The following is a 19,665-nucleotide window of genomic DNA, read 5'->3' as shown; positions in this document are numbered from 1 at the left end:
TAGGACTTAGATAGAGACCAAGAAATTGGTCTCATAATCCCTTTTTTTTCTTTTTATTTTGTTGTTTTGGGTGTTTTATTAGAAAATCTCCCCCTCTCTAAGTTGTATCCTTTTTTATTTTAATGAAATTTACTCCTCTCTAAGTTGTATCCTTTTTTATTTTAATGAAATTTACTTGCTTAGGAAATAAAAATGCAATGAAGATACCAACATCTTTTAAAAAAAAAAAAAAAAAAACCAAACCGGTGTACCTATAATTACTATTTATTCCACGTCATCAGACCAAATTCGTGACCAAAACGCCGAGGCTTTTAGATCGCCCATCACCCACCCGTCTCTGCCTGTGAAAAAACTAAAAAGTGCAAAATGGGAAGCGAGAGGAAGTCGAAGGAGAAGAACATAAAGAAAAGGACCTCGATTTCTTCAGGCTCAGAAGGTACTTTAAAAAATTCCCTTACACAGTTCTTTTCCATTTGTTTCCCCTCCATTCTTTTCAATTTCCTCTACCCTGTTAATTGCCGAGGAAGCCGGAGAAATCCCAAAAGATCAAACAGATTTTTTTTTTCTCTGGTTTCGTTCTGCTGTCTTGGCTTATCTTTCTCTTCTCTTTCCCTACACTTCCTCACCAGCAAAACTAGAGTCTTAGGTTGGGTGTATTTTTCTTTCTTTGTTTTTGGGATTTTGTTGTAAATTTCATTTGTTGCTCGTGAAAGTGCAGATGAGCAGAACAGCAAGAGGCGGAGGACAGGAGAAGATGGCGAGAGGAGGAACAGAAAGAGTGATAAGAAGGAGAAGCTCAAGGGGAAAAAATATCATGATCACACCAAGCGCCATTCTGATAAAGGTTTTAAACTTTATTTCAAAAATATAATTTTTGTTTTTATTTCAAAATCTAGGATGAGCAGAATTTCTCTAGGTAGTATGGTTTTTAATAGGGTGCGTTTATAATTAGAATGTTTAGCAGTGCCCGTAATAATGCCATTTGAACTGTTAGGTTAAAACTAAGATTATTGGGTACCGTTGCATATATTACTCATCAATTAAAAACTACCCATTACATGAAATCAAAGGTCTTAGTAGAGGCGGACCAAAGCCACTGAATTAAAGGTTTTTGGTTTTGGCCTTTCCTCTGAAATTCGAATGAGTCGTAAATAATTGCAGTCCAACTTAATCAATCAATCTGTGGGTTTCTTTCTTCTCGGCACGGCAGGCATGGGTAAACTATGTGGGTTTTTGGCCTAGAAAATCTCCTATAATCAATCAATCTGATTTTTTTGTTCACAATAGAAAAGAAATTGGTAGAGCTAATGATCATATGAGACCTAGGTAAGTTTTCTAGGCTATAAGATCATGTTGTGCAAAAGACAAACTAGAAATGATATTTACTATTGTAAACTCCCGTATAAATATGATGGAGCTCAGCATATGGTTGGAGAGGAATTGAAGATGTTTTGAAGATTGTGAACGCTCTATGGGGGAACTTCGGGAATTTTTCTTTAGCACTTTAAGTTTTTGGATGAAGAATCTTGTAAGGGATGGGAACATTTATAATGTTCTACATTAGTCATGTTTTGTTTTAGCTTGTATTTAGGTGTATTCACTTGTATACATCATGTGTACTTGGGCTATGCCTATTTACTTGGAATAAAATTCTCTTATTAACTATCAAAAAAAAAGAAAATATGATGAAGCTCAGCATGATACTTGACAATTGCCCCTACTTGCCAGTGGACGGATAGATATGGCAGGTGAAGCGCGAAGGCGATGGATATTTGAGTGGTTGAAAGAGTTGGTATTGCAAACCTAAGTATTGATATGAATAATAGAGCTTCGGTAGTGGTAGTAGCTTCAAAGAAATTGGTAGTGTATGTCTTGAATAGGAAAGCATTCAAAAAGTATGAACTCAACCAAGTGCAGGCAGTAATGGCTTCGTGATGACCAGAAATAAGCAGACCAAGAACTTTATTATTAATATCTAATTAAGCCATGTACTACTGTTGATTCTCTGTGCAAGTCAAAAAGCATGTGAGACTGTTTGTTTGGCAATGCAAGTATTCTCATATAGTTTCAAATATATCCTTCCCAAACATCACTCAAACGCAAAACACTTTTCAATTTCTAATCTTCTACCTTTTCCTCTAATCATTGCAACTTTCCTAAACTCCCCGAACAAAACACAAAAAACAATTCAACTTTTTCAAATTTCAAAACAAAAATTATATTAAAACAATTATTTAACTTTATAATACTTTTATTCAGCTTTTTTCTCTTTCCTTTAACAAAACCCAATAAAACATCTTAATTCGAACCATTTCACTAACATTTACAGATATACAGTAATGTTCTAAGTATCCAAACGGGGGCTAAGTGTTGCGTAGGGCTTGCCTTGCCCTTAGCCAAATCAGTCTTTCTCTGCTTAATGATCTTCAAGAGCCCCTTCCTAATGAGGTTTGAGCCGTTGATTGTGTGGCCTAATGGTCTTCTTGGCAAGTCATTTAGGATTGATATGATTCTGGTTCTGGATGCCAAAGCCTGGAATGGATTGACAAATCTTGCTGTATGGTTGGGATCCTTGAGAGTAACAAACATGTGGCAAGTGAACCAAAAATTATACCTGTTGACCGAAGTAACTAATAGATATAATTTTTCTTGGTTACTGTGGGATCAACCACATAATTTAGAAAGAGGTTTTTCCACCAATCTTATTCTTTTTCACTGAATTATTCATGTTATGGATGCCTAGAGGGAGGGAGGGAGGAGGGGTTGATGGAGGGATTTTTCTAGTTGCCTTTTGTCATGATTTATGTATTAATAGCTGGTAATTACTCCATTTTGTCCTTCATGCATAGTATCCGTTTGTTTACACTGTTGGTTTAAGGTTTTTCATGGCAAAATTTTATCTTATTGACATTTTATTGTTGCCTCAGAAAAGAAGTCCAAAGATAAACACAAAAGTAAAAATCACAAAAGTGATCGCCACTTGGTAAGTCCTCTTAGATTCCCATACTCCCTAAGTTTGCACAAATGTTATATATAGAAAAAAAATCCTTATATCACTTGTTACGGTTCTGTACTCTCTTTGCCACTCAGACCTTCCCATTGTTTAATTGAAAATCATCTGCTGTTTGCGAAGATTGTCTGAGATTAATTCGATGTTTGCCATTCCTGCTGTTATCATGCATCACACAATTTTAGCTGCCAGGATCCAGATAAGGAGCACCTGGTGTTTAGATTATAAAGCGGAGTATGTAACTTGAAAATTGAAGGTTTCAATTACATTCTTATCAAAGGTTTTGAAACAGAAGTTCTCTCTTTCTTATTTTGTTTGATTGAGACCATCTTTGACAGAGACTGCATATTATGTAATTTTTGTTTGGATATTCCTTGAGAAGGCTATTGCAGTCAAGATAAGTGAAGTAAGGGATTGCTAGATTATGGGGACTTTTACTGTTTTATCTCTACTAGTGTTGAAAATTTACCAGGTAGTGTTTGGTTTTATAGATGTCCAAATTTATCCATTGGCCATGCATATCTATCCGCTGATGCTAGTAGTTTTTTTATGTTCTTTTTCAGAAGCACGAGGTCCAAGAGCTGAGCAATGATGACTATTTCTCTAAGAATAATGAATTTGCTACCTGGTTGAAAGAAGAGAAAAATGTGTTTTTCTCTGAGCTTTCATCTGAGTCTGCACACGAACTGTTCTCAGACTTTGTCAAGGCTTGGAACAAGCGAAAGCTTGAATCCCGTTACTATGAGGGCATTACCAGAGGGCCCCGGACATCCCATCACTGGAAAATCAAAGGGTAGCAAGAATGTATGGCACTGGCTAATTCCTGCTCATTTATATTTTTTGTTCTTTGGCCATGGATTTGCAGTGTGCTTAGGAAGAATATTTGTATTTTCTTGATGTATATGATACTTGAAGCATGTTATCAGCAGTTTTCATCCATAGTTTTACCATGAAGAGTGCTTGTAAAGAAAGAGAAAAGGGAATCTCGGAATGGGTGCGGGGGAAAGCCAAGGTTAAGTCTAGGTTTTTTAGGCAGAAATGTTGGGATGGTTAATGCTTCAGTTTTATGCATCACACGGCCCCCGAGGCCGCATAGATATGCAGCGCCTTTCATCTCAGAACACTGAAGCGCAGGCTGATGATATTTAGCATTTGGTTTCGCATCTGCCTTAAATGCAGGAGACTCTAGTTAGGAGATTGACTTGCTCATGGTTTATCAGAGGCTTCGATTATTTTTTTCTTTTTTGAAATTAAATGTTATGGTTCTTAGATGTCATTTTTCAGGTGAGGATGAGCACTGAGTTTTAGAGTTATATGGGAAACATGGGCAAGTAAAAACCTGTTTTTAACTAGTCGGGTTGCAGACCCGATCATAATAACCGACAAACCCGGGTTGGGCCAGGCTGGGCCACTTTAAGCGGGCCCATCTAGTTTATGGGTTATTTGCACAGCCCTATGTATGTGTTTTGCAATTTAGTTAATCCTTTTTTATTAAATAGCAATCCAACTGATTTCTTCAAGAATTTCATACCGGGTTAGGATTCAGTCAAAAGCTTATAGGTAAGTGAGTTTGGAATGGTAATTCATGAGAAAAGTTATAATCATGACATAAATTGGCATCGCCTTGATTTCTTCGAGGTTTTCGAGCTTTGTCATGGATTAGTGTCACCGCTAATAAAGTAGTATCCCTTGTTCTACATCCTGTTTTTATAAAAACAAAAAACTGTTAATACAGCAAGACAATGATTAGATATGAAAGCTCAAAACATCACTCACTTGACTCAAGCTAAATTCTAGATGGATGTTTTGATGATTGGCCTCTTGCCCATCTTTTGTTCTTGTTATTTTAAGAATATGTTTTAGTTCAACTAGGGTCGGAATGAGACAATTGTACTCAACAAGTGACTTGAGATCGCCATGATCAGGCTAGAACTCGGATTGATTTGTTTATTAAATGAGCTGTTGAGAACACAATTAGGATTAATTATTAAAAGATACAACTCGTATAAAACTTGGTTTGACTCGTATAAGCTTGTATAAAGTTGAATAACTTCTTATTTATTTATTTTGTATAGTATTATTTCTATATTTTATAAAAATATTAAAGGAAATTATGTTTCTAATATACAATATATTACAAGAATCCTTATGAATTTAATCATTGATATGCTATGCGTATATATAAACTTTATAAAGATATTACCAAAAGGTCAAATTTTGTAGATAAAATTATAATAATTTATTTTATCTCAATGAAACAACTCATGAATAAACTTGAACTCGATCGAATATTATATGGGTTATTTGTTAACAAAGCATCCAACTTGTTGAAAAGTTCGAGTTCGACTCGTATAAACGAACAATATGATCCACTATTTATTTAAATTAGACTCGTTAAGACCCTAAGTTCAACTCACACTTGCTCTTTCTTTGTAAAGTAATAGAAGATGAGGTAGTGGGAGGATGTCCTGCTGAAGAAGCAAAATACTCCATCGAGGAAGGACATGATCGATTGATGGAATGAAATACAATTTGTTAAAAAGAAAATCATATTATTATTAAAGCGTTATATTGATTACTATTGTCATGAAAGTTATTTTTAAAAATGGGAAGAGAGCCTCAGCTGCTCATCTAGACAACCAAATGGTTAGCGTCGCTTGACAACAGGCATCGAAGAAACAGTTTTTTTCATCTTTTTTTTTTCTTTTCGCCCTTAGTCATTCCCGAGTCTCAACGACCAACACCAGAGCTGGCTAGGTGCTGTAGAAAACTCTCTCCAGCTCTCACACTCTTCACAATCATCTCTCCAACCTCTTTTCCTCTCCTAAACCACTTCAAGACAGTAAACATTTCTTTCCCATGCATAGAAGAGCCCGCAAAACATGGCGTCCCATTCCTCTCAAACCATCCCGATCCCGAAATCTCGAGCTTTGCTCGCAAAGGTTTCTCAGATATTTCCCGGGAAATCGTTGGGAGAGCAGTGCATGGACTGTGCATGAAGGGGTTAGTGCGTTTGAGTATCTTTCATTCGAACACTTTAATAAATATGTATTCAAAGTTTGGTCATATACGGTGGGCTTGGGACGTGTTCGATCAAATGTCTCATAGAAACGAAGCTTCGTGGAATAACATGATGTCAGGTTTTGTTCGAGTGGGTCTTTACTCTGAAGCTTTTGGATTCTTTCGTGGAATGTGCGTACATGGTGTCGAGCCAAGTGGTTTTTTGATTGCTAGCTTGGTAACGGCGTGTGAGAGGTCGGATTGTATGTTAGATGAAGGACTTCAAGTCCATGGTTTTGCTGTTAAGATTGGATTGCCATGTGATGTTTTTGTAGGGACTTCTCTTTTGAATTTTTATTTCACCTATGGGTCTGTTTCTTCCGCTCTGAAGCTCTTTGAGGAGTTGCCTGAGCGGAATGTAGTCACTTGGACTTCGTTGATTGTTGGATTCTCAGATAGCGGAGATTTGGGACAAGCTATAGATATATATCGGCTTATGAAGCGTGAAGGGGTATGTTGCAACGAGAACACACATGCTGCAGTAATTAGTTCTTGTGGGATGCTTGGAGATGAACTATTGGGTAATCAAGTTCTTGGGGATGTTGTAAAGTCCGGGTTAGAGACTAATGTTTCTGTGGGAAACTCCCTCATATCAATGTTTGGTAGTTTTGGCCACATGGAGTCAGCCTGCCACGTGTTTGATCACATGGATGAACATGACACGATATCATGGAACTCAGTGATTGCTGCAAATACACATAATGGACTTTTTAGCGAATCATTAAGATATTTTTATCGGATGTCTTATGTCCATAAGAAGATAGATTCTACAACACTCTCAACTTTGTTAACAGTGTGCGGTTCTGTAGATAATCTTAAGTGGGGCAGAGGTATTCACTGTCTAATTGTAAAAATGGGGCTAGAAACAAATGTTTGTGTATGCAATACTCTTATAAATATGTACTCTGAGGCAGGAAGAAGTGAGGATGCAGAGCTGGTATTTCACGCGATGCCAGAGAAGGACTTGATCTCGTGGAACTCCATGGTGACATGCTACGTTCAGGATCACAAGTTCCTGGATGCCTTAGAACTTTTTATGGAAATGATTCGAGTGGGAAAAGCAAGAAGTCATGCGACTTTTACAAATCTCTTGGCTGCCTGTTCAGATCCTAAATTTCTTGTTGTAGGCAAGAGTGTTCATGCCCTCGTAACCCTTGCTGGCTTGCATGACAACTTGATTGTTGGCAATGCATTAGTTTCTATGTATGGAAAATCTGGTATGATGGCTGATGCAAAAAAAGTATTCCAAACAATTCGCAAGCGAGATGAAGTAACATGGAATGCACTCATAGGTGGTCACTCTGAAAATGCACAACCGGATGAAGCGGTAGAAGCTTTTAGATTCATGAGAGAAGATGGTGTACCTGCAAACTACATTACAATTGTGAATGTTCTTGGTGCTTGCTTTACTGCTGATAATCTACTAAAACACGGGATGCCTATCCATGCACATATAGTTCAGACAGGATTTGAATCAGACATGTACGTGCAGAATTCCCTAATCACAATGTATGCGAAGTGTGGGGACCTGAATTCAAGTAATTACATTTTTTGTCATTTAACTGTTAAGAACTCTATCACGTGGAATTCTATAATTGCTGCAAATGCTCATTATGGCCAAGGGGAAGAGGCTCTTATCCTTTTTGCCAAAATGAGACATGCTGGACTAGATTTAGATCAGTTCAGCTTCTCTTTAGCTCTTGCTGCTAGTGCTGATTTGGCCATGCTGGAGGAAGGCCAGCAGCTTCACAGCTTGGCAATTAAACTTGGGTTTGACTCAGATCATTATGTTATAAATACTGCGATGGATATGTATGGAAAATGTGGAGAAATAGACGATGTGCTACGAGTACTTCCCCTACCAGGCTACAGGTCACGATTAGCATGGAACATTTTGATATCAGCTTTTGCAAGACATGGATGTTTCCAGAAGGCTAGGGATACTTTTGACGAAATGCTAAAGCTGGGGGTGAAACCTGACCATGTTACCTTTGTCTCTCTTCTATCTGCATGCAGTCATGCGGGTCTTGTAGGTGAGGGTCTTGCGTACTATGCTTCAATGACGAGAGAATTTGGTATCCCAGCAGGAATAGAGCACTGTTCATGCATGATAGACCTTCTTGGGCGATCAGGAAGGCTTGCTGAGGCTGAAAATTTTATCAAAGAGATGCCAGTCCCAGCGAATGATTTGGTATGGCGGATCATGCTGGCTGCATGTAAAATTCATGGCAATGTGGAGGTTGCAAAGAAAGCTGCCGGACATCTTTTTGAGTTAGCTCCATCAGATGACTCAGCCTATGTTCTTTATTCAAATGTCTGTGCGACTACTGGGAGATGGGAGGACGTAGAGAATGTCAGAAGGCTAATGGGATCTAACAGCATAAAGAAGAAGCCTGCGTGCAGTTGGGTAAAGTTGAAAAATAAGGTGAGTTCTTTTGGAATGGGAGATCAGTCCCATCCAGAGACCAAGCAAATATTCTCCAAGTTGGGAGAACTTAGGAAGATGATTAAAGAAGCAGGTTATGTTCCTGATATAACCTATTCACTGCATGATATGGATGAAGAACAAAAAGAGCACAATCTTTGGAACCACAGTGAGAGAATTGCCCTAGCATTTGGGTTGATCTATACTCCAGAAGGTTCACCCATCAGGATTTTCAAGAATCTTCGTGTTTGTGGTGATTGCCATTCTTTTTACAAGTTTGTTAGTGGAACTGTTGGGCGGAAAATCATTTTAAGGGATCCATACAGGTTTCACCATTTTAGCGGTGGGAAGTGTTCTTGTTCGGATTATTGGTAATTAAGGCTAGAATGGAGTCTGGGACTTGGGTAGTATTTTTTTCTGTTTAGAAAAGCTAATTATTAGCTTAGATTATTGGCTCTTAGAAGTACACAGGTAATGACTTCTGGGATGAAAGACGAGGAATGTGGCATCGGGTATAGGTTTGGCAGGAATCCCATAATCTATTTGGATTACCATCCCAATCGATGATTACAGTTATTTTTGCACAATATCTCTGTATTTATATCCTTGGTTCAATTGATATCTTTTAATGAAAATTCATATGCTAAATTTTTCAAAACACCCATCTTGCCAATCCACAACTAGAAATGAGGAGACTATACCCGTTACACCCCTAACTGGGTATTTATTCCGCCATCCTGTCCAACATGCCAGAGCGGCTATGCACAAATTTATTCTATATATCTATATCTATACTAATATATAAAATGCGAATAGCTTATTTACAGTATTTTTGTCTAACTTTTTTTTTTCTATTTTACCTTTAATTTTATTTGACAATTACGGTAATTTTCATTTTATTTTTATTTTACCGACAGTTATTTTGGTCTTTGTATATTCACACAGACTGATTTTAACTTTTCCTGTTTTATTTCCAATTTTACCCCTTAATCTTATTGTTCAGTTCGTTGTCCTTGGTGTCATTTTGCTTCGCCGACTTAATTTTAATGTCTTTTTCCAGTTAAAGCTTATCACTTTGCCTGACAAATTCAATCGGATTTAAGATTGAAATTTATATGCTCATGCTTCATTCATTCCGTTCATTGTGCTCGCTACTCTCTCTATTCTTAACTTAAAAAAAAAAAAAAAAAAATTATCCTGGACGAAGTTATTCGTGAATCTCAACAGTTGCAGGTATGTTCTCGTTGTTTCTCTCAATATTGTAAGAATTAATTGTATTATACGAATGAATTTGTTACAGTTTCTAATTAGATGATATGCATATGCATCACAGCAAAAATAGAAAAATGGAAATAAATATATTTGCGTATTCACATCTGTATTTTACAAAAAGTAAACCCAACATAAAAATCAAACCCATCATACAAATTGCGTCTTCAGATTTGTTCGTATGTACTAAGATCACCAAAAAAAAAAAAAACCGAGTTAGAGTGAAAAAAAAAAGTGCCAGAAATGAGACATGAAAGAGAAAATAGAAACGGAAGGAAAAAATAAAACTTGGATCCGAAATGGAAAAACCCTAAACACAGATCGCACAAAAAAAAAAAATTCTACAGATCTGAAAAATACAAAGCTAATATACATCAAAAGCCGAATAACAAGAAAAAAAAAAGACACCCAAACAAAGTGCCTCAGTACACCCAAAAAATACACGCAAGACGAAATACACCCAAAAAAATACACATGTAAACAAAATACATGCAAACAGAGTGCCTCAATACACCCAAATAATACACAAACGAAAAAAATCTCACCTTCAGATGCCATCGAGAAAAAAAAAAATGAGGGAGAGGGCATGTGAGGGAGCTCGGCATGGGCTGGGGAATGTGGGTACGGCCAAAGCGTGGAGGTTCGGCGTGGTGGGGGGCTGCGATGTGCGGCCATAGGCAGCGGATCTGAGCCGCAATGCATAGGAGACATCCCAACCACAATACATACTCTACCAGAGACAAACAGAGACCCAACGAACAACAAATCCAACCGAGAAACCCAAAAATATCCATTAAAAAAAAAAAAAAGACCCCCACAAGAAAGAAAAACAGATTTAACATGCAACCGAGAAACCCAAAAAAAAAAAAACTACCTTTCAGCCAAGAAGAAAAAAAAAAGAACAAAAAAAAAACTCCATCAAAAATAAATTTACCCTTTTCTTCAAATGAAGCGACAGAGAGGGCGTGAGGGAAGAATGGTTGTCACCGGCCAGAAAAATACAGAACATGCGAGGAGAAGAACATTAGAGAAGGGACGGAAAATAACAAGAAAACAAAAAAAAAACAAACAAAAATCAAACAAAAAAAAATGTAAAAGCAGGAGAAGAAGAGGGGGGCGCGGGGAGGCAGAAACAGAGAGAGAGAACGGAAGGTGGGTATGGAAGGAGAATCTCGAAGGAAAAAAAAAAAGGCAAACCAAACGGAGAAAACATCAAACACATCTGAACGCAAAGCAAAAAAGAAAAAAACAAGGAAAAACGGTGCCGTTTTGATCATTGGGTTATTGGAAAATGATTAATTTCGGGCTTAGATGAGTTGGGTTTTTATTTTTATTTTTTTTATTTTAATAAATAAAAAAATACATTATTATATGTTTTTTTATTTAGCTATTAGGACATATTTCATCTAAATTTTTTCACTAAATATTTCAATTTTACATTTAGTTCTATTAACAATTTAAAATATGAAAAATTAAATAAAAAATGTTGTAAAATTTTATTTTTCTTGATTTATATATTGATAATTAATTACAGATTTAATAATAATATTTATAAAAAATTTTCATTACTTATGTATTAGTATATAGTTCGTTTAAATTTAATGTGTAAATTTTGCATAAAAGTTTATTAAGAATTTAAAATGTTTTTTGGTCTTAAATTTAAGTTTTAAATTTTTCTACTTAATATATCAATTCTACATAAAATTATATTAAGAATTTAAAATGTCAAAAAAAATTTGAGTTATAAATAAAATTTTTAAATGTTTTTGCTTAATATATGACTTATAAATAATCATAAACTTTATATTTACACTTGTTTGACTAAATATCTTCAAATATAATAGTAAACTAAAATTTAGTGTGCAGTAGTGGATTAACAATAAATTAAAGTTTTTTTTTGCATTATAAAATTTTCCCATATTAATTTAGTGTTATAAATTTCTTGCATAATTATAACTTGAAATTTTATGATTTGTAAATTTGTGTGCATGGGTCGAATATTTAGTCCTATTTTTTTCAAAATTTCTTCCAAAATTTTTAAAAAATTTTATAAACAATTCTTGATTAATATAAACAATATAAAGGAAAGTAAAAAAAATAAAGTTATCTTTTTTATATTCTTTATTTTTGTCATTTTTTTACAATCTTTTATTTACAAAAATGATAAGAAAATTGTCTGAATTTTTATAATTAACTGTTTGTTTGGAATGAAATAGTAAAACACCATTACCATTTTACTTACTAATTACTTCAAAGTTATGGTTATTGAATTTTTATACATAAATATAGTACTTAGTTTTTTTATTTTAAAACTTTCGACTGCATAATTGATTTACAATTTGTTTAATTGGAAAATTGTTAACCAAACTGTTTTTTTATTTTGAATGTCTTTGATTGATATGCATGTTGTATTTTTTTTATGTAATTATTATTTGATTTTTTTCTTCATTGACGTTACAGTTATTATTATTTCTAAAGAAAATATAAGGTTTATACAAATTAATTACAAAATAAAAATAATGACCATTTTTGTAAGAACAAAATAATCATAAACTTTATATTTACACTTGTTTGACTAAATATCTTCAAGTATAACAGTAAACTAAAATTTGTTGTGCAGTAGTGGATTAACAATAAATTAAAGTTTTTTTTTGCATTATAAAATTTTCCCATATTAATTTAGTGTTATAAATTTCTTCCATAATTATAACTTGATTTGTAAATTTGTGGGCATGGGTCGAATATTTAGTCTTATTTTTTTCAAAATTTCTTCCAAAATTTTTAAAAATTTATAAACAATTCTTGATTAATATAAACATTATAAAGGAAAGTAAAAAAAATAAAGTCATCTTTTTTATATTTTATATTTTTGTCATTTTTTTACAATCTTTTATTTACAAAAATGATAAGAAAGTTATCTGAATTTTTATAATTAATTGTTTGTTTGGGATAAAATAGTAAAACACCATTACCGGCATGTGAGGGAGAGAGGGAGCTCGGCGTGGGCTGGGGAAGGTGTGTGATGACCCGTTTTTTAGTGTATTTTCGCTGAAATAATTGTTTTTATTTTAATTAATATATCAGTTATTTATTTTAATTTATTTACGTTTTAAAATTTGGTTTTTTAATTTATTTGATGTTGTGTTTTATTTCTTTTAGATGTTTTGTGGTTTTTAATCCCTTTTCGGCGGTTTGTTTTGTTTTCCCGGAGTGAGGATTGGACCTCATTTTTTTTTACATCTTTTTCCTTTTTCTCTTTTTTCCTTTTTTTCTTTTTCCCTTCTTTTCTTTTTCCTTTCTTTTTCTTTTTTCTTCTTTTTCTTTTTCCTCCTGCTTTCCCCCGCGTCGACCCCCCCGATATCTCTCTCTCTCTTCTCTCTCCTCACCCACGGCCGGAATCTTCTTCAGCCCAGATCGCCGCCGTCCGGCCACTGTTTGGCTCACCGCCTGTCTCGTTCGAACCCCCTCCCTCCGGTGCACCTTCCCACCAAATATCTCCCCCTGCCGGCCGGCCGTTTGGCCGGAAATCCTCCTCAAAGCCCTACGGTTTTTCGTCCGTTCCACCGCTGTCGCTCCACCTCCGGCCACCATTTCTTCACCACTTCATCACCGGTCCATTGCCGTCCTAACCCACCCTTTTTCGGCCTCCAACTACCACCGGAACAGCTCCTACGAGCTTGATCTCCGATTTGCGTCTTCCGGCCTATTTCCGGCGATTCCGCCGCCACCCACGGCCAACCACCACTTCCAATAGCTTCACAATCATTCCTAGACCATTCCCTATCAATTTCGTGTCCTAGTTTGTCCCCGTTCAAAAGTGGGTTTTTCACAACCTACGGCCACAGTGAATTTTCACTGTGACGTTGCTTTTCCAGCGCCGTTTGCAACGCCTCGTGTTTTCTAAAATTGCCATATAGTGCTGTAAGTATTTTCCAAACCCTATTTTCAGATTTAAATATATATTGCTCTTTCAATTAATTAATCTGCTGGTTGGTTGATTCCGGACTGAGTCCGAGGAGTTCGGGGGTCGGATGGATGGAGGACGGAGTTACTTGTTTTATTGATTTATGTTGGTTGGTTATTTTATTATGCATTGATATGGCATTTCATGGTGCATGCACGTGTGTTTTTGTTTATGTGTGAAAAGCCTGTGTATTGGCGTAAGTGGTCTTACGGGTGCGTGTGTATCACGACCCCAAGCCGAGATGGGGTATTATCCCGGTGGAGCTCCTCTGGTCACTCGGGAGTGGAATAAATTGAGTGATGTCCCCTGAGTTGTCGCTAGACGACGGGAGCGGGGGCTAGGGGTTGCTTGGCTACGAACGCGCCGGGCGCGGAACCGAGCATCGCTCTACGCACCGACTCCGTGGCCCTTCGCTGGTGAGGGCTAGAGGATGTTTGGCTACGAACGTGCGGGGCACGGAACTGGGCATCGCTCGTTAGGTGTCACATGCGTGGTGGTACTCTGCGGTGTGGCACTGGAGCCAGGGTGTGCGGATGACCCCTAGGGGAGGTCATGGTGCATACGGATAAAATGTGACTTTGGCGTGTTTTCCGGAAAGGATGTGTTTTTGGGCCAAATGGGTTTTTGGCGTGTGTGGAAACTGTGTCTTTGGGTTTTGTGCATTGGGCATGTTTCATGCATATTGTTTGAGTTCTATGTGTTTTATCTGGTAGTGTTTGAGTTTTACTTACCTGCGGTACCATTTTTGGTTCCGTAGCTTTTGGTGCAGAGTTAGAGGACGAAGAGGAGGAGGCTGAGCCCGAGGATGCGGCTCCGCCGGGGTTGCTGATGCTATGTTTTATATTTGTTTAAAACTGTATTTGTGTTTTTGTAATATTTTATTTATGTATGTTTTAAACAGCTTGTATTACGTTAAGAAAAATTCTGGTACTTAGTTATGACTTTCGTTATCCGCTGTTCTTTCGTGCACATTTGTTGCCTTTGCACACACTTGTCACCCGTTGATGGGATGGTGACCTAGGTTGTCACCATCCGGACGTCTCGATTTTCCCGTGTTCGGGCGTGGGGGTTTGGGGGCGTCACAGGTGGTATCAGAGCGGTTTGGCTCTGGGTAAAACCACATGTCCCGTAGGCAGTACCAGAATGTTTTTTTAAAGTTGTGTTTTAAAAATTATGTTAAGTACAGTTGTTTTATTTGTTTTATTTGTTTGAACTTGTTTGTTTGTTTGTATTTATTTGGTTATGTTTTTGCAAGCTGGTTTCTTTTGTTTCTTGCTGTGTGGTGTTGGTTTTGTTTTTGTTGGTTTTATGATGGTTTTATTTGTTTTCTTAAAGGAGGGTCAAGAGTGGTGTTGTGGCAGGAAAATGGGGAGACCAAGGAAATCTACCCAAGAACCACGGGACAATACCTCCAGGGATGACTCCCTAGCCGAAGCAATATGGCAGATGACAGAATTTATGCAGCAGAGTGCGAGGTCTCAACAAACAGGGCCTTGGCCACAACAAGGACCTTGGCCACAACAAGGGGGTCCTTGGCCACCGTCAGGAGGGCCTTGTCCACCATCAGGAGGGCCTTATCCACCGTCAGGAGAGCCTTGTCCGCAACAAGGAGGGTATTGGCCACAACCAGGAGGTCCTTGGCCATATCAGGGAGGGCCTTGGATGTATCTAGGAGGGTCCAGTAGCATGGTGCAAGCCGGATGCACCTATGAGCGCTTCCTGGCGCATAGGACTCCACACTTCACTGGAAATGAGGATCCACTTCAGGCTGGAAAATGGATCAAAGATCTGGAGAAAACTTTTGAGGTGTGTGGATGCACTGAGGCACAGCAAGTACTCTACGCCAGCTATCTCTTGCAAGGTACCGCTTCTGATTGGTGGGATACCAAGAGGGTGTTGTTGGAATCTGAACTGGGATCTTTCGCTGCGGTGACCTGGCAGCGTTTCAAGAAGGAGTTCAATGACCGCTTCTTTCCCGCATCGGTAAGGAAGCAAAAGGCAAGAGAGTTCTCCAATCTGGTCCAAGGGGGCGCGACAGTGGAACAGTACGCCCGGAGGTTCATAGAACTTGAGCGGTTTGCTCCTCACCTTGTCGCCACTGAGGAGATGCGAGCAGATCGTTTCCAGGAGGGGCTACGTCATGACATACGCCGTATGGTGGTCAGCCATCGGATATCCACTTTTCAGGAATTAGTGGATGTGGCTACCCTTGTGGAGCGGGAAAATAATCTGAGTGTGGGTTCCCCTCCAGGGCATAAGAGACTGAGTTTTTCTGGTGAAGGAAGCAGCTCGGGTTCGCCCTAGAAGTTTGTTCAGCGGACCGGAACTCGACCTCCAACGTCCTCAGGTGTTCGTATGGGAGGACGGGTGCCTATTTGTGGAGCTTGTAATAGAGCTCATGAGGGCGAGTGTCGGATGAGTAGCGGACCCCAGTGTTACCGGTGTGGCCAAGTGGGACATATCGCTCGGGATTGCTCCGTCAGAGTTCAAGAAAGCCGTGGAGGTAGACACGGTGGAAGAACCAACCCGAGACAAGCAGTGCAAGCCCGGGTTTATGCTGTCACACCCGGAGAGGTGGATGATGAGGCACCAGCGACCCATGATGCTGGAGTAATTACAGGTATGGTTTAATTTAATCTTAAGTTGGATTTAATTTTTGGTGTTTGTGGTTTATTCTTTGCTTTTTGGATTTCATAGGTTGATGTGTTTGGTTCAGGAAGAGTTCGTTTGTATGAGTTTTATGCTTGTACTTTGTTTGATTCCGGTGCTTCACGGTCGTTTGTATCTTCCAAGTTTGCTCGGGTGTGTAATTTGGTCACGGAACCGTTGCCGAAGTCTATGGTAGTGGCTCTACCCGATGGTGAGATGGTGTGGTGTTCCAAGATTACTTTGGGATGCCCGTTAAACTTTGAGGGAAGGTTCTTGGATGCTGATTTGGTGGTGTTCAAGCTGTTGGGCTTCGATATCATCCTCGGGATGGATTGACTATACCGATATTCTGCGAGTATTAATTGCAGAAGTCGGATAATTAGCTTCCAGCTTCCAGATGGTGATTGTCTGGAATTTGTGGGGAGTAGATTAAAAGAAAAACCGATAATTATATCGGCGATTCAGGCAAGACGAGAGATTGCTTGGGGAGCGGATGCATTCTTGGTGCAGATGGTGTCCACGCCGTCTGAGAAGAAGTCTTTGGCAGACATTCCAGTTGTGGAAGAATTCCCCGATGTGTTTGTGGATGACTTGCCCGGACTACCCCCTGTTCAGGAGATGGAGTTTGTTATAGACTTGGAACCTGGAGCGGCTCCTGTGCATAAAGCTCCTTATCGCATGGCACCGGCTGAATTGAAAGAGTTGAAGACTCAGTTGCAAGAACTGGTAGAGAAGGGATTTATTCAGCCTAGTACGTCGCCGTGGGGTGCACCAGTTTTATTTGTTAAGAAGAAAGATGGAACCCTCCGTATGTGCATTGATTATCGGGAATTGAACAAGGTGACCATCAAAAATAAATATCCTCTCCCGCGGATTGATGATTTGTTTGACCAGCTTCAAGGAGCAGCCGTGTTCTCTAAGATTGATCTGAGGTCGGGATACTACCAGCTGAGAATCAGAGACCAGGATGTGCCTAAAACTGCTTTCAGGTCGAGGTATGGGCATTATGAATTCAAGGTGATGCCGTTTGGGTTAGCTAATGCCCCTGCAGCGTTCATGGATTTAATGAATCGAGTGTTTCGACCTTATCTGGATTCCTTTGTGGTAGTATTTATTGATGATATACTGATTTATTCCCGAGATGTTGAAAAGCATGTGTATCATCTTAGTCTGGTACTTGAGAGATTGAGAGAACACCAGCTATACGCCAAGCTCAGTAAGTGTGAATTCTGGTTGGAAGAAGTTAAATTTCTTGGGCATGTAATTTCCCGGGGCGGAGTGGCAGTTGATCCTATTAAGGTAGAAGCCATATTGTCATGGCAGCGCCCGACAACAGTGCGCGAGGTCAGGAGTTTCTTGGGGCTTGCTGGTTACTACCGAAGATTTGTAGAGGGTTTTGCTCGCCTATCCGGACCTCTCACAGCTTTGACTCGGAAGAATACAGAATTTGTTTGGTCAGAGAAATGTAAGAGAAGCTTCCAGGAATTAAAGAACAGGTTGACGACGGCACCAGTGTTAGCACTCCCAGAACTGCATAAGCCATTCGTAGTCTTCAGTGATGCGTCTAAGTTTGGTTTGGGTTGTGTCCTTATGCAGGAAGGACGGGTTGTAGCCTATGCATCTCGTCAGCTAAAGGACCATGAAAAGAACTATCCGACGCACGATCTAGAATTGGCTGCGATTGTTTTTGCCCTTAAGATCTGGCGGCACTTCTTGTATGGGGAAGCTTGCGAGGTATTTATTGATCACAAGAGTTTGAAGCATTTGTTTTCCCAGAAAAATCAGAATATGAGGCAGAGGCGATGGCTGGAGCTAATCAGTGACTATCAGTGTGAGATCAAGTACCATCCGGGGAAGGCTAATATAGTTGCTGATGCTTTGAGCCGGAAGTCACATTTGGAAGATGAAGCCGAGCCGTCAGAATTGGAGTCGTTGCTTTGTGGGATGAGAAGGCTCCTTATAGAGAGTTCGCAGCAAGTAGAGATTTTATCTTCAGTTCTTGATATTCGGGTAACTGATTTTGAAGAATTGAAAACTCTCCAAAGAAAGGATCCGAAGCTGCTGAACATCAGGAAAAGAGTCCGAAAATCTCGAGGGCCGTTGCATTATAGCATGGATAATGATGGGATACTTCGGTTCCGAGATCGCAGAGTGGTCCCAAAGGACTCAGATTTCAAAGAACGGATCATGGCGGAAGCTCATGCGGCCCCGTATTCAGTTCATCCGGGCAGTACAAAGATGTATCGAGACTTGAAGAAGAATTACTGGTGGGATGGAATGAAGAAGGACGTTGCCTTATATGTGGAGAAATGCCACACATGCCGTCAGGTGAAGGCCGAGCACCAGAGACCTACAGGTATGCTCCAACCCCTCCCTATTCCTGAGTGGAAGTGGGATGACATCACGATGGACTTCGTAGTGGGTTTGCCGAGAACGCCCAGTGGGAAGAATTCTGTTTGGGTGATTGTGGACCGGTTAACGAAGAGTGCTCATTTTCTGCCTGTTAATAACACCGACTCTTTGGGTAAGTTAACCCGTTTGTATGTCAAAGAGATAGTACGGCTACACGGCGTACCAAAGAGTATAGTGTCGGATCGAGACCCGAGGTTTACGTCGCAGTTCTGGAAGAGTTTGCAGGCAGCTTTGGGTACTAAGTTGAAGTTCAGTACTGCTTATCACCCGCAGACAGACGGCCAGTCAGAGCGCACCATTCAGACCCTGGAAGACATGTTGCGAGCATGTGTCATGGAATTCCAAGGAAGTTGGGAAAACCATTTGCCACTCATCGAGTTTGCATACAATAACAGCTTCCATGCGACCATTCAGATGGCTCCCTATGAAGCTCTTTATGGGAGAAAGTGCAGGTCGCCCTTATGTTGGGATGAAGTTGGGGAGAGTAGGATAATTGGACCCGAAATAGTTCAAGAGATGCAAAGCCAAGTCCGGATCATCAGAGATAAAATGGCGGCAGCTCAGAGTCGCCAGAAGAGTTACGCTGATACCAGGAGGAGAGAGTTGTCGTTTGAAGTTGGTGATTGGGTTTACCTTAAAGTCTCTCCCATGAGAGGTGTTAAGCGTTTTGGTAAGAAGAGGAAACTAGATCCGAAGTACGTCGGCCCTTTTCAGATTCTGGAGAGAGTAGGGTCCGTCGCCTATAGAGTTGCTTTGCCAGATTATTTTGGGGATGTTCATGATGTCTTCCATGTATCATCCCTGAAGAAGAGCTTTGGACAGCAAGAGCCACGCTTCGTCGACCCAGCGGGTATTCAGTTGCAACCGGATCTCACT

The 19,665-nt window shown here is 39.2% G+C and overlaps 1 protein-coding gene and 1 long non-coding RNA gene across 2 annotated transcripts; one reads left to right on the top strand and one right to left on the bottom strand.

The window, feature by feature from the left end:
* The first annotated feature begins 294 nt into the window (after positions 1–294).
* LOC122281219 (pentatricopeptide repeat-containing protein At4g14850) lies at positions 295–9,130 on the top strand. Its single transcript, XM_043092567.1, is given in 5 exon segments — positions 295–436; positions 719–844; positions 2,928–2,983; positions 3,574–3,814; positions 5,758–9,130. Coding segments are annotated over 5 exon segments (3,606 nt in total). The 5' UTR covers positions 295–366; the 3' UTR covers positions 8,871–9,130.
* A 625-nt stretch (positions 9,131–9,755) lies between these two features.
* Positions 9,756–11,017, bottom strand: LOC122281221. The gene is made up of 2 exons (XR_006230184.1): positions 10,310–11,017; positions 9,756–9,950 (listed from the first exon to the last, which is right to left on the bottom strand). It is a non-coding gene; the product is annotated as an uncharacterized LOC122281221 (long non-coding RNA).
* Positions 11,018–19,665: the final 8,648 nt, after the last annotated feature.

Source organism: Carya illinoinensis, chromosome 11 (assembly GCF_018687715.1).
Source record: "Carya illinoinensis cultivar Pawnee chromosome 11, C.illinoinensisPawnee_v1, whole genome shotgun sequence".
Taxonomy (NCBI): Eukaryota; Viridiplantae; Streptophyta; class Magnoliopsida; order Fagales; family Juglandaceae; genus Carya; species Carya illinoinensis.
Note: the sequence above shows the minus strand (reverse complement) of the source record. Positions and strands in the feature narration are given on the sequence as shown.